We start from the raw sequence: 13,670 nt of genomic DNA on the forward strand, positions 1-13,670 counted from the left end.
TGTGGCAGTAATCAGGCCCAGGTGTGGCTAGAGAAACTGAACTCAGGTGTGAAAAACCACAGTTATGTTTTAACAGGGGGGGCAAACACTTTTTCACACAGAGCCATGTGGGTTTGGATTGTTTTCCCTTCATAAAAAAAAACCCTTTATTTAAAAACTGCATGTTGTGTTTACTTGTGTATCTTTGATTAATATTTAAATTTGTTTGATGATCTGAAACATTAAAGTGTGACAAACATGCAAAGAAATAAAAAATCAGGAAGGGGGCCAACACTTTTTCACACCACTGTACTTGTTATAATAACTACACTAAGAGGGTAATAAGAAGGTACTAATCCTGAACCTACATGTAAAATCTTATATTACTCCGTACTTTCTCGAGTAAGTGCGCTGTAAAAGCACATACTGTAAAATACCGTGTAACCAGGACATTTTAAATGTAGTATTCTCAAAAGAATCAAATTGTAGGGGTCAGAAAAGGGAGTACATTATTCCCTTCAAAATATTTATATTCATATTTTTTACTTGCATATATGTAACCGTTTCAAGATTCTTTCAAAGAATTTAAAAAAAAAATGATAATGTCTTTATTATAATATTGTCTTTATTATACATTATAAATTAGTGCTATCAAAATTAGCGCGTTAACGCAGGCGATTAATTTTTTCAGTTTAACGCATTAAAATTATTTAACGATTAAAGGCTGCCTTAAAAGCATCCTAGTACTGTCTCCCCCATCTAACACACCCGATTCAACTCGTCAGTTCATTAGTAGAGACTGAAATGGGTCAGAAAAGATAAAGAGAATTGAGAGAAAATACGATGCGTGTCAGATCTGCGTCACGTTCAGCAGCGACATCCCTTAAAGAAATAGCAGCCAAATAACCTAATAACCAGCTGCTGTGAGGGGAAATCAATAACTTTTATATAGCTGTAAGTAATTATCTGTATTTAGTTTAGAATTAGAGTTTAATAACTTTATTGAATTTCTGTATATTTCTCCTGAGGGGCACAGGTATATAACAATTATTATAATGGGTTTATGTGAAGATTGTAAATTAGACTAAAATTAGAATTTTTAAAGTCTAATAAATGTTCAAATTGATAGCTCTTAATTATAATGCAATGTTTAATGGCTATAGTCAATGGTTAAATGTTAGGGGAAAATTGTTTATAGGAAAATCTGTATTACTTGGTATCAGTGTTATTGGCCTTCAGTCATAAAAAAAATATGCCATTAAGTAAGGAATAATTGACGACGGGCCGTTGAATTATTAGAAAAATAATGCACACCCGAGGTGGTGATGCGGCCACGACGCGAAGCGGAGTGGCCGTTACACCTCGGGTGTGCATTATTTTTCTAATAATTCAACGGTCCGGAGTCAATTATTCCGCTTATACTACGGTTGCCATACCTCAAGACATCAATCAGATTATATATTTCAAGGGATTCGTCCGGTTTTTCTACTTAAATCGCTATTGTGAGTAGGATTATTTCTTCCGCATCTCATCCAACGACTCTTTTGCTAGTTCCAAAACGTCATTTTAAAGCTGGCAATGGAGGCTTGAGCCGTTGATAGCAGACTAATGCAGTTAATAATGAAGTTATTAGAAAGAGAGCGAGAGAGACAGAGACACAGAGAAAGAGAAACAGAGAGAGAGAGAGAGAGAGAGCTTGTATGAATTAGGCTACCTCTGTGTGTCCCTCAACAGTGTTCTGAAGCACCGTCTCTAAACTGTAAGTCTGCTTTAAGATGCAGCGCTGTTATTACCTCGCTAGTGAGAAATGTCATGTGTAGCCTTTAAGTTGCTACACTAGGCTAACTGATAAAATCGTCAGGGCAGCGCTGACAACGATGCGAAGTGATATGGAACTGTAATGCGGTCAAGAAAGCTGCCTGGAACTACGTTCGCCGTGCGTTTCCCTGAAAATAATTGCACACCTCAGAACGTTCGTCAGCCAATCAGATTCAAGCATTCAACGGTCTTGTAGTTGAATGCTTGAATGCGTAGTATAAACAAATATAAAAAATATGTTTGTACTTCTACTCTTCTATGAAATTCTATGAAACAGAGGTGACAGTGTCTTGAGAGATCAACTTCTTTTGTACTGTACCTCCTCTATAGAGATGGCATTGTCCACACTGAGGTTGGGCAGGAGGATGGTGATTTTTTCCATCTCACTTGTCTGACCTTTCAGCAGACCGACACACATGTCGTAACACTCCAGTGCCTCCTCCATGTCACCCTAAAACAGCAAATTCACATTCATATAGTCATGTCCACAGGGCAAAAACTTGTAAATGTAATTTCTCTAAATATACTCTTATCTATATGCAAGTCAGCACTAGTCAAGATAACCAAATGTGTTTTAATGATACTACTGTTGATTCTGTGTCTAGAAACTGAGCTCTCTTACCTGAAAGGCGAGGTATCGTGCTTTGAGCCAGTGAACTCTGACAGCAAAAGAGAGCCAGTCGCCTTCAAACAGATCTCTCTGAGAGGAGGCCATGGTCAGGAGGAACATGTCTGTCTGAAAGCGGGTCTCTGGACCATTAGCGTCCCCACAATCCCTTCCTGAACCAGACACGGTCTTCCTCTGAGACACTGTAAATACAGGCATATGGCATTGGTGTGATTCCTTTTCATGATGTGTGAACTATTATTGCATATGAGTGCCTGATGTCACAACACAAATGTCTGACTGAGTGTGATGTTCTTACTGTTCTTGCCCTTCATCATGGACTTCTGCTCCAACTGCAGCTCCAGACAGCAGAGACACATCAGCATCATTTCCTGTGACATAACAGTATTTAACTGTTCAAGGCCTATAAAGCGGCAAAAATCACTCCGTCTTCACGTGCGCATGCCTCTCTGACAGTCTCTCAGACAGAGCGTGCATACAGCGAAAATAGTTCTCTTTCGCTGCTGATTGCATTTCAATGGATTAAAATCACTTGTTTTTAAACAACAATGCTTAAAAACATGTGCAAACGATAAGTTTTTGTGACCACGTAGTTCAAAATCTCTACCGGTTGACAAATTTCTACCAGTTAATCGTGTGTACTGGTATATCGCCCACCCCTAAAACACAATAAAATACACTTTTTTTTAATGACCATTGAGTTGTATTTTATGAATCACCATTATCATCTTGGTTTCAGTAAAAAATCTTCTGTACTGTTCTACTGAAGAAAAAAAAAAAAAAAGTCACCTACATCTTGGATGGTTTGAAGGTGAGTGAATTAAAAGCAAATTTTCCTTTTTGGGTGAATTATCCCTTTAATGTGATTTCAAACATGAAAGCTAAATTGCACATGGAAATCTGCCTCAAACAAAACCATGAATAGCTTTCGAAGTTGTACTGGCACGAACTTCACAAACAGGCTCACCTTTATGTGCTGGTTGCTGGAATCTCTGAGCAGTGGGTTTGGCAGCCCAGCGCTGTGTTTCCTCCAGCAGCTGAAGAGATCCAGCACCACTACGGTGAGGCCCGATGGCCACTCCTCCAGAAACTTCTGCCCCACCGCCGTCAGATACCGAATCATCAGCTCCAGGATGCCGCCATTCTGCATGTTCGCCAGCAGGAACGCATGCACTTCCTTACGCTCTGAGGAACCATGAAGAACAGAGAGAAAAATCAAAAAAGAGATGCAGAAAGAAATAAAACTGTGACTAATAAGAAAACCGCAGTTTCTGTACCTGACTCCATAGAGACGAAGTACTCAGAGGAGTTGCATCCACGGTTCAATTGGGAATCAGGTTTGCTGTCACACTGCGAGTCCATGTTACTCAGACTCTCCTCATCTTCATCATCTTCAAACTTTTTCAGTCTGGAAATAAAGCTCAAGTCAATGTGACATAAAGGAAGACTTTCTTGACTTTCTAAGGACATGTTTGAAGTCTAATATACAACTTCAAACTAACATTTCAGTCGAGCGTGTTTTCACTGCTAGGATTCACTCAGCATGACAAAACAAAAATAGAAACGGGTAAAATGTCTTTTAGTGCATTGCTTGATATGGTCACAGCAGGTTGGAACCAAACCCCTGTTTTTTTTAAATATTAAAATAAACACCTAGAGGGGAGGAATTTGAGCAGGAGCTCTTGGAAGTCAATCTTCTCTTCTTTCTTGCATTTGGTGTTGCGGACACGTGCCGAGCGCCTCTTCGCCGTCTCTACGGTGTCCTCTACCACACGTTTTCTCTTGGTGCCTTTTTTCACTTTGTCATTCAAGGCAGCATCCAGAGCTGTAGGGTGAAGAGCAATGACATCATCAGGGTCATATATAAACAAATGCTGAAATGCTCTTGAATTCAAGTTCTTTACAGCTGCTGTAATCCTACGTTTCAAAAAGGTCTGTCACTTTAAATGAGTGTGTAAAATGTACAGGGTGGTTGTCTTCAGTGGTGTCTGCATGAACACTTTCATCAAATGCACTATCCGACGTTCAAAAGTTTGCGGTTTGTGAGATTTTTTCATGTTTTTGATTTATTTGATCAAAAATACAATAAAAACAGTAATATTGTAAAATATTATTACAATTCAAAATAACTGTTTTCTATTGCAATATATTTTAAAATATATAATAATTTATTCTTGTGACGCAAAGCTGAATTTTCAATATCATTACTCCAGTCTTCAGTGTCACATGATCATTCAGAAATCATTCTAATATACTGATTTGCTGTTCAAGAAACATTTCTGATTATTATAAATGTTGAAAACAGTTGTGGTGTTTAATAGTTGCATGATACAGTTTTCCAGGATTCTTTGATGAACAGAAGCATTTACATTGACATTATACATGTCTTTAAAGTGCCCCTATTATGCCATTTCTGAGGTTGCTAATATTGTTTTATGATTCTCCTAAAACAGGTTTACATGCATCCAAGGTAAAAAAAAAAAAAACACTTTAGTTTTCTCAAAAAATAGCTTTAATTTTACCTTATTTCTAAATGATTCCTAAACGACTCGTGCAAAGCAGTTCAAAGAATCAGTTTCTCTAAACCCCTCCTTTCCGTGAGCCCTCGCTGCTGTGATTGGTCAGATGGCGCAGTCCTTTGTGATCGGTCCACCGCGTACAGCGCGAATGACAGCCCATGGGTGGACATTATGCAAACGTGTTACTTCGTGACGTACAGCCGTAACAGATAAAGATTCTAATTCCTAACGACTCGTTTAGGCGATTGCGAGCCGACTTTTATTTGATAGACAATAACTTTATATATCGTGCACTTTCAGCTTCACAACTTTGCAGAAAGTTTATGTTCACATACTGCTACATGACACACTGCATGAAAGGTAATATTCAAAAAGACATAATAGGGGCACTTTAAATGCAACTTTGATCAGTTTAATGTTTCTGTACTAAATAAAAGTATTATGATTTGAGCGCTAAATTATGCATGGAGTACATTTAAAATGTTTGGTATCCCAGTCACAATGAAAGCATCCAAACTGAATTAGAAATTAATTATAGCAATATGTAACACACTAGACAGCTCTTTTTTTAACTATCAGATGGTAGGAACATTTATCGTGTGCAATTCCAATCGAAAAATGTTGCTTTTACAGTATCTTAATTTGAACATTTATGATACACAATGTACGCAGCAATAATTGAAACGCATGAAAACACGTAATGGAATTTAAACGTTATTTTCAAATCCTTAAATCGTTCTCAAAGGTCAACAGACAATCTGCTTTGTAATCCAGAATCAAAATGTCAAAACAAAAAGATTAAAAATTACTTAAAATAAATAAACTACAGTTTGATTTTACTATTCATTTTTAAGGCACTTTCTATCTTTTTGTGATAAGAATCCTCACATCCTAAGCTCTGAAACACTGCAGGTGTAAGATTGCATACATGTGCATGTGTCACGTCTACATTGACACTGACCAGCAGTAGCAAGCGTGGTAACAGTGGTTTCCTCAGCTCCGGTGGCAGCAGTAGTGGTGACCGTGGTTGTAGTGGTGATCTCAATGATGTTCTGACTCTGCGGTACTCCTGAAGCAGCGCTGGGCTGGGTCAGCGGCTGGAAAAGGAGCTCGGTGGATGGGGGCAGACTGGCAATCGGGCTACTGGGAGCTGGCGGAGGAGGAAGGGGGGCCTGAGGTATGCTGATGGGTATGGGGGGCTGAGGAGGGTCTGAAGCAGCAGTGGCGGGTGCTGGAGTGCTGGTGGGCGTTTGCACTAGGCAGTCCGGGTCGTGGTACATTGACAGGTCGATGCGTCGCCCAAAGTCAGGTCGTGGGACCAGACAAGCGTTCTGGTGTTTGTACATGGCCAAGAAACTCTCCCCAACACTCTTCCACCTATACGGATAAGATGCATCACACAGATACACAGCAAAATAATATTAGAATATTTAGTAATATATATTATTAATGATATATAATATCTATTAAGCAGTAGGGTTGCACGATATATCGTTTCAGCATCGATATCGCGATGGTGTGCATCCGAGATTATCACCATGTTTAGTATACAGATCTTTATATTTATATTGATCATTTTCTTTGCTCACACACAGACACCATGTGTACACCGGACGCGCCTCAACAGCTAGAGTCGGTCTACACTGGACACGACAAAGCGACCGTTGCAAATAATTTGAAGTTCGTGTCAGTAACATTACGTCATAAATAGAACGTGGCATCAGTTTACTGTCAGGATTTGTTGCGCCGCATCCAGTGTAGACAGCCTCACTGATTATAATGGGATCTACAGTATTTTGTTGCACCACGCCGCTCGCGTCCGGTTTAGACATGGTGAGAGCCACTCAGATGCACGTGAACACTGAATTCCGTTCATCTCATGTCTATTTGTGTCTGAAATGACACATACACGCAAATTTATGTCAAAATGCATGTCTCTGCAAGTATCCTTGTAAACACAGTTGCTTATGGCTTAGGTGAAGGTAAACAATTGAGAAAGAAAATGCATGTATAACAATTTATTGGTTCACAGCAGTTTAATGTTCCTGAGACTTTCTGTGTCATGAATGTTAATCAAACAACAAAAATCACCTTTGTAGATTTAACACAGATTTATTGGATTTAATTTATACAGTGAAGACTATGCAGTGTTATTTTACATTTGATTATTAAATTCCTGTACCTGAATACTGTTAGAATTACCTGAAAAATATAAAGCACAGTTTATTTCATTTGTTTCTTTGTTCTATTATATCTATGCTTGTAATGTGTTTATTTTCTATGCTGATTTACTCACCTACAAAATCACCCCAATCATTGATATTTTTTTCCTTGATATAAGTCATCTGGTGATTTTTGTTTTTTCATATCGCAATATATAAAAAATCAGAAAACAAAAATATTGCAATATGAGTTTTTTCCAATATCGTGCAGCCCTAATAAGTAGAAAAAAATTAATAATACATTTAAATTAATTTTAATTGTATTCAATTTAATTTGAGCTTTAACTAGAGATGAGCGATATAAACTACCATTCAAAAAACTAGGGTCAGTAAGATTATTATTTTTTGAAAGAAATTAAACCTTATTCAGCAATGATTAAAATGTATTTAGTGTCACTTTTGATCTTTTTTTTTTTAATGTTCTATTTAAATCTTTTTATTCATTAAATAATTCAGAAAAATACCATGCAGCACAATAATAATTTATAAAATAATAAAAATAATCAATGTTTCCTGTACACCAAATCAGTATATTAGACTGATTTCTGAAGGATCGTGTGACACTGAAGACTGGAGTAATGATGCTGGAAATTCAGCTTTGATCACAGGAATAAAATATATTTTTTATATACTAAAAGACAGTTATTTTTAACTGTAGTAAAACTTTACAATATTGCTATTTTACTGTATTTTTATTAAATAAATGTAGCTTTGGTGAGCATAGGAGACTTCTTTTAAGAAAGTTTAACAAAAAAAAAAAAAAAGGCCTTTTGAGCAGTAGACAGTAAAATAGTGCGACTCCACCGGGCTGGGACACTGGTAAAGGATTTTTATCGCTTTTTATTTTTATTTTATTTTCATTTATATGTTTACTATTGAAATGTTGTTGTATGCATTTGTCAATTTTACTTAATTTCTGTATTTTCTTAAATGTGTGAGTAGATAGTATTTACAGAGTTTTAACTTTTAGTTTTAGTTACTTTTTCTTATTTGTAAGTCGCTTTGGATAAAAGCGTCTGCTAAATGACTAAAAGTAAAGTAACTCAAGTAAAAATAAGCAGAAATCTGTCAGCCGGTATAAATATATGTGCATTGGAGAATAATCTATAAATTTTGAGGAGTATTGATTTATTTTATACCGTCAATGATGAAACATCAAACTATCAATTGCTTTTTAATTTGTCTCAGAAGCAGTCAATAGACATAAATAAATCAAATAAATAATGTTACTGATAATAACCCATGATATTCCTTCAAACAAAACTCTCTGTGGATTAATGATGGCATGGACTCACGTGAAGTATTTGATGGGCTGAACCAGCTGCAGGTCAGCTACTGGATGCCGTGTGAGTTTAGCCTGTCTCTGTCTCCTCAGCTCCAGCGCTTCCTCTACAATGCTGTGAGCTTCCTCCTCATCTACATCCACATACTGCACTGATACATCACTGCAGCCAAAACACATGCACACAGACACAGGGTGATGAACATTACAAAGTTTCTTCTTCAACAGTACAAATGGTGGATTTCCTTATTATAAGCTCAGCTGAATGAGTAATAAAAGGAACATACAGTTTGGAGAACATCTTCATAGAGTCTCGTCTGAGGCAGGGCTGCTCTTCAAAGATCTTCTCTTTGAGCACTCGTCCTTTACTGTAACCCGTGTCCTTCTCCAGAGCCTTACAGATGTAGTACAGACAACCTATGGACAAACAGACCAGAACATGATGCTATGACTACTCTGCCAACTCAGAATATGATGAAAAGCTAGCGGCAGGAAATCAAGGTAAAGACCTACAAACCTTTATGCCTGCAAAGACGACATAAAATATCATTCACAACAGTAACCGCCTACTTGTTCAGTGGCCTTGGCTCCAGGAGTATATTTCTCCATTATATATATTTCAGAAAATCTTGAAAAAATTGGGTGTTCACACTTGGTTAGATTTATCTTTATAAGAACCTCATCTCCACCTTGTTGCAAAACAACCACATCATAATAATTTGTTTGCACATAGTATACTTTTATATTAGAAAAAATTAAGTCTTACATTAGGACCATATGTTATAGTTTTATCTTACCAACTTCTGGCGGATGCGCAGAGCGTGCGTGAGGCGATGCCAGTCAAGACTAACTGATTCGTGATTTATTATTTTCATTCGTTTTTTTTAATTAATATTATTGAATGGTGAATTCGGAAATAATCACTTAAGTACATTCGGCAGGCAACAAAAATAACAACAACAAAAATACGTAGGGCAGCGGGCCAAATTGGCTGCCAGGCCGGTGCTCCCGATGGCCAGTGCTATAAAACAACTATTATTATTATTATTATAACAATTTTTTATTTTTAAGTAAATAAAAATCCTGTGACATTACAAAGTAGCAGAAAGAAGGATTTTAAATTGAAAGATTATAGAAATATTAATACAACTGTAAAATTATTTGTATTATAATTGAATAACTATATTAAAATACATTATTGTAATATTTATGTAAAATCATCAAGCTTTTTTTGGAGGGAAACTATTTACACGCTATATATTTAATCTATTAATCCATCCATTTATTTACCGGTACATACATTTTGTTTTTGCTGCAAAATATCCAGTAATAAACAGAGATGAAATCACACCGACTTACTTTAAATGGCATATGCTTTTAAAATCAAGGTCTTTATGAAAAAATGAATTGGATTTTTACTACCAGAACTGGACTGCTGTATTCTCTACTTAGCAGAAAAAGTGTATTAGTTTTCCTTGTCTATTCAGCCTTGGGTAAATTAGCAGAAATGTTGTTTCAGAGATGCTTTAATTAAAAATGATAAATCTGAGCACTAATGAATCATGCAGAGTCGATTTTGATTTTAAGTCCAAAATAAATAATGAATATTTAATGAATTAAGCTGATGACTGCAATAGCTGTGCCCTGATTCTAGAAGATCTGGGTTTCTAAAATCAAAAACATTTTGGTTTCCAAAACTCCAAAAGTTCTAATCCACATCTAGCAGTGAGCATGGGAACGGTGTATGCTGTAGAGTTGTGCAGAGGTTTCTGACTCACAGCTGTAGTCACTCAGAGCGTAGAGGACCGTGATGAGACTGTCCAGGCAGGGCCAGTGGTTCGAGTTACAGCGTAAGCCCACCTCAAACGCATGACGGGCCAAAGGCATGCTGGCCTTCCTCAAAGCCAACTTTCCCATCTTATACCACATATTCACATCTGTGGAGTCCAGCATGACAGCCTGCAAGACACATATATACAGTCAGAGACTCAGCTGTGTCCAAACTGTCTGGTTAATGGAACTTTGTGGCACTTTGAGTCTATAAGATGTTTTAATGTTTGTGAAAGATGTCTCTTATTCTCACCAAAGCTGCATTTATTTGATTAACAAAAACAGTAATATTGTGAAATATTATTACAAATTAAAATAACTGTTTTCCATTGGAATATGTTTTTACATGTAATTTATTCTTGTGATGTAAAGCTGAATTTGCAGCATCATTACTCCAGTCTTCAGTGTCACATGATCCTTCAGAAATCATTCTAATATGCTGATTTGCTGATCAAAAAATTATTCTCTCTTAATATTATGGATGCAGCAAACAGTTATGCTGTTAAATATTTTTGTGGAAACCCTGAATACAATGAACAGAAAGTTCAAAAGAACAGCATTTATTTGAAACAGAAAACGTGTGTAACATTATAAATGCCTTTACTGTCACTTTTGATCAAATTAATGTATCCTTGCTAAATAAAAGTATTAATTAAAAATCTTGCTGACCCCAAGGTTTTGAATGATAGTGTAATTCAATTCAATTGCTAAGTGAGCATGCAGGACAAATTATGCAACTTACACTTTGTGATTGGTTCAAAATACACATTTACCTGCACATAGAAGTCCATGGCAGTGTCTAAATCATCTCTGAGCACAGCAAGACTGGCCAGGTTTTTATAGGTGGAGTACTTCAACATCAGCCCAGGATGCTTCAGTCCAACTTTCTCATCTTCAGATGCCACTGCCTGGTGCAAGAAAAAATTTTTTTATCACACACTGCCTTTGAAAAATAGAAAGCAATAATAAAGCTAAATATAAAATGAAAGATATTCTGGATTTCATGGTAAGATGTTATACTGATCAGAGCAGAAGGAATCTGCTGTACCTCCTTGAGCAGCGGCGTCTTGAGGAGCTCATGGTAGGCTTTGGCAGACTCGTCAAACTTGTCATGTTTCTGCAGATCAAGAGCTTTATGATACAGAGCAAACGCTTCTGCCTCCTGTAATACAAATGTGAAAGATTAAATTGGATTGAACCCTTTTATTTTTATTAACCCCATAATGCCTACTGTATCATATTTGATAAACAAAAAAGGCCTCTAAATGATAAGCATGACCATAACTGATGAAAAGCCTGTTATCATGCTTTCTTTCATCTGACTGACAGTTCATACTTTAAAACAAGTAAAAAGTCTTTTAGTATAATTACTTTTATATTATACATATACAGTGGTATGAAAAAGTGTTGGCCCCCTTACTGATTTTTTTTATTTTTTGCATATTTGTCACACTTTAATGTTTCAGATCAAACAAATTTAAATATTAATCAAAGATAACACAAGTAAACACAACATGCAGTTTTTAAATGAAGGGGGTTTTTTTGAAGGGAAAACAAAATCCAAACCCACATAGCCCTGTGTGAAAAAGTATTTGCACCTCTGAATGGCTGAAGAAAAACAAAATGAAGACTTTGGAGTGGTCTAGTCAAAGTCCTGACCTGAATCCTATTGAGATGCTGTGGCATGACCTTAAAAAGGCGGTTCATGCTCAAACCCTCCAATGTGGCTGAATTACAACAATTCTGCCAAGATGAGTGAGACAAAATTCCTCCACAGCGCTGTAACCGACTCATTGCACGTTATCACAAACGCTTGATTGCAGTTGTTGTGACAAGCAAGCAAAAAATAAAAAAATCAGGAAGGGGGCCAACACTTTTTCACACCATTGTGTATACTGTGTATATATATATATATATTTCAAGATGGATTGAAGCAACTTATGTTTACCTGATTATCCATGCATTCATTTTTAAAAGATTGTGTTGAAATGTGAACATTAAAAATGATCTATCAGTCTTTTGATGAAGGTTTATTTTGTACATCTCTCAATCATCATTGTATTGCATTTCATTATATGTTTTGCCCCCACAATAAAAAATTAAGACACATTATTTAAAGTTATACAGTGACAACTGATATTTATATGCATTTTATGTACGTAGTCTTCTATACTGTTATAAAGATCTCACTGATTTGCAATGACTGCAATCATAATTTCATCTTACTCTTTGGTCATATAAATATCAGCATCCACAACAAATTGCATACTTTTTGCTCAGTTTGGGCCTCTGAATAAAAAAAATGTATTCAATAAATATGAGCTACATATACTCTCCTATTTTATATTATATAAGCTATTAAAGCCTGATCTATCCAATATGATACTCAACAAAAAAACACATATGCAAATGTCTTCATGTACATTTAGCCAAAAGGTTCAATAAACAATTCCATTGAAACTAAAAAAATCAGACCAAAAAGTAAAAAGTTACTTGAAAGCATCTGACTCACCTGGGCTTCCTTCGTTTGACTCGGTTTAGTGCGTCTGAAGGCGTCTTCATGTTCATCTGCAGCCTGAGATGCTGCATTCAGAGCAGCTATCCGGATCTGTGATTTGTTGAAGATGCATGAATGCAGTGAACAAATGAAATAAACAATATGACAGAAGCAGGTCAAACGCTCATATGAGGAAGTTTAGGTTAATAATAACAAAGTATAACAAACATAGAGTGACTTACCATGTTTCTTATTTATTAAGGATCATTCAGTCCAATCATCAGCATCTTTTGTTGTCAAAAAATAAATACAAATAAATTAACTGGATCAGAATCACTATATGACTACTCACCGAAAAATGAAAAAAAAAACACTCACATTAAATTGATTTGAGCAGTGCTAGTTCATAATGTCTATCTCCTATTTTTTTCTACAGAAAAAGACTTTACCGTCCACCCAAATGTCAATCAGAATCTATTACAGAAAGGCATTATATTTAGGGCTGCAAAATTATTAGTCGTGATTAATCAATTCAAAATAAAAGTTTATGTTTAAATACTATATGTGACCCTGGAGCACAAAACCAGTCTTAAGTCGCTGGGGTATATTTATAGCAATAGCCAAAAATACATTGTATGAGTCAAAATTATCGATTTTTCTTTTATGCCAAAAATCATTAGGATATTAAGTAAAGATCATGTTCCATGAAGATATTTAGTACATTTATTACCATAAATATATCAAAACCTAATTTTTGATTAGTAATATGCATTGCTAAGAACTTCATTTGGACAACTTTAAGGGTGATTTTCTCAGTATTTAGATTTTTTTTTTGCACCCTCAGATTCCAGATTTTCAAATAGTTGTATCTCATCCAAATATTGTCCTATACCTA

General features: G+C 36.0%; 1 protein-coding gene across 1 annotated transcript in view; it reads right to left on the bottom strand.

The window, feature by feature from the left end:
- LOC306849860 (calcineurin-binding protein cabin-1-like) overlaps positions 1-13,670 on the bottom strand; it is a 107,827-nt gene that overhangs the window by 93,334 nt on the left and 823 nt on the right. Inside the window, exons 2-15 of the mRNA XM_079385226.1 lie at positions 13,018-13,062; positions 12,791-12,886; positions 11,327-11,440; positions 11,052-11,186; positions 10,227-10,407; positions 8,736-8,865; positions 8,462-8,611; positions 5,906-6,321; positions 4,079-4,250; positions 3,703-3,833; positions 3,393-3,610; positions 2,724-2,796; positions 2,420-2,607; positions 2,117-2,248 (exon numbers count right to left, since the gene is read on the bottom strand). Coding sequence (XP_079241352.1) covers positions 2,117-2,248; positions 2,420-2,607; positions 2,724-2,796; positions 3,393-3,610; positions 3,703-3,833; positions 4,079-4,250; positions 5,906-6,321; positions 8,462-8,611; positions 8,736-8,865; positions 10,227-10,407; positions 11,052-11,186; positions 11,327-11,440; positions 12,791-12,886; positions 13,018-13,020 — 2,139 coding nt within the window. The 5' untranslated portion in view covers positions 13,021-13,062. The remainder of the gene's footprint in view (positions 1-2,116; positions 2,249-2,419; positions 2,608-2,723; positions 2,797-3,392; positions 3,611-3,702; positions 3,834-4,078; positions 4,251-5,905; positions 6,322-8,461; positions 8,612-8,735; positions 8,866-10,226; positions 10,408-11,051; positions 11,187-11,326; positions 11,441-12,790; positions 12,887-13,017; positions 13,063-13,670) is intronic.

Source organism: Barbus barbus, assembly GCF_936440315.1.
Source record: "Barbus barbus genome assembly, chromosome: 29".
Lineage (NCBI taxonomy): Eukaryota > Metazoa > Chordata > Actinopteri > Cypriniformes > Cyprinidae > Barbus > Barbus barbus.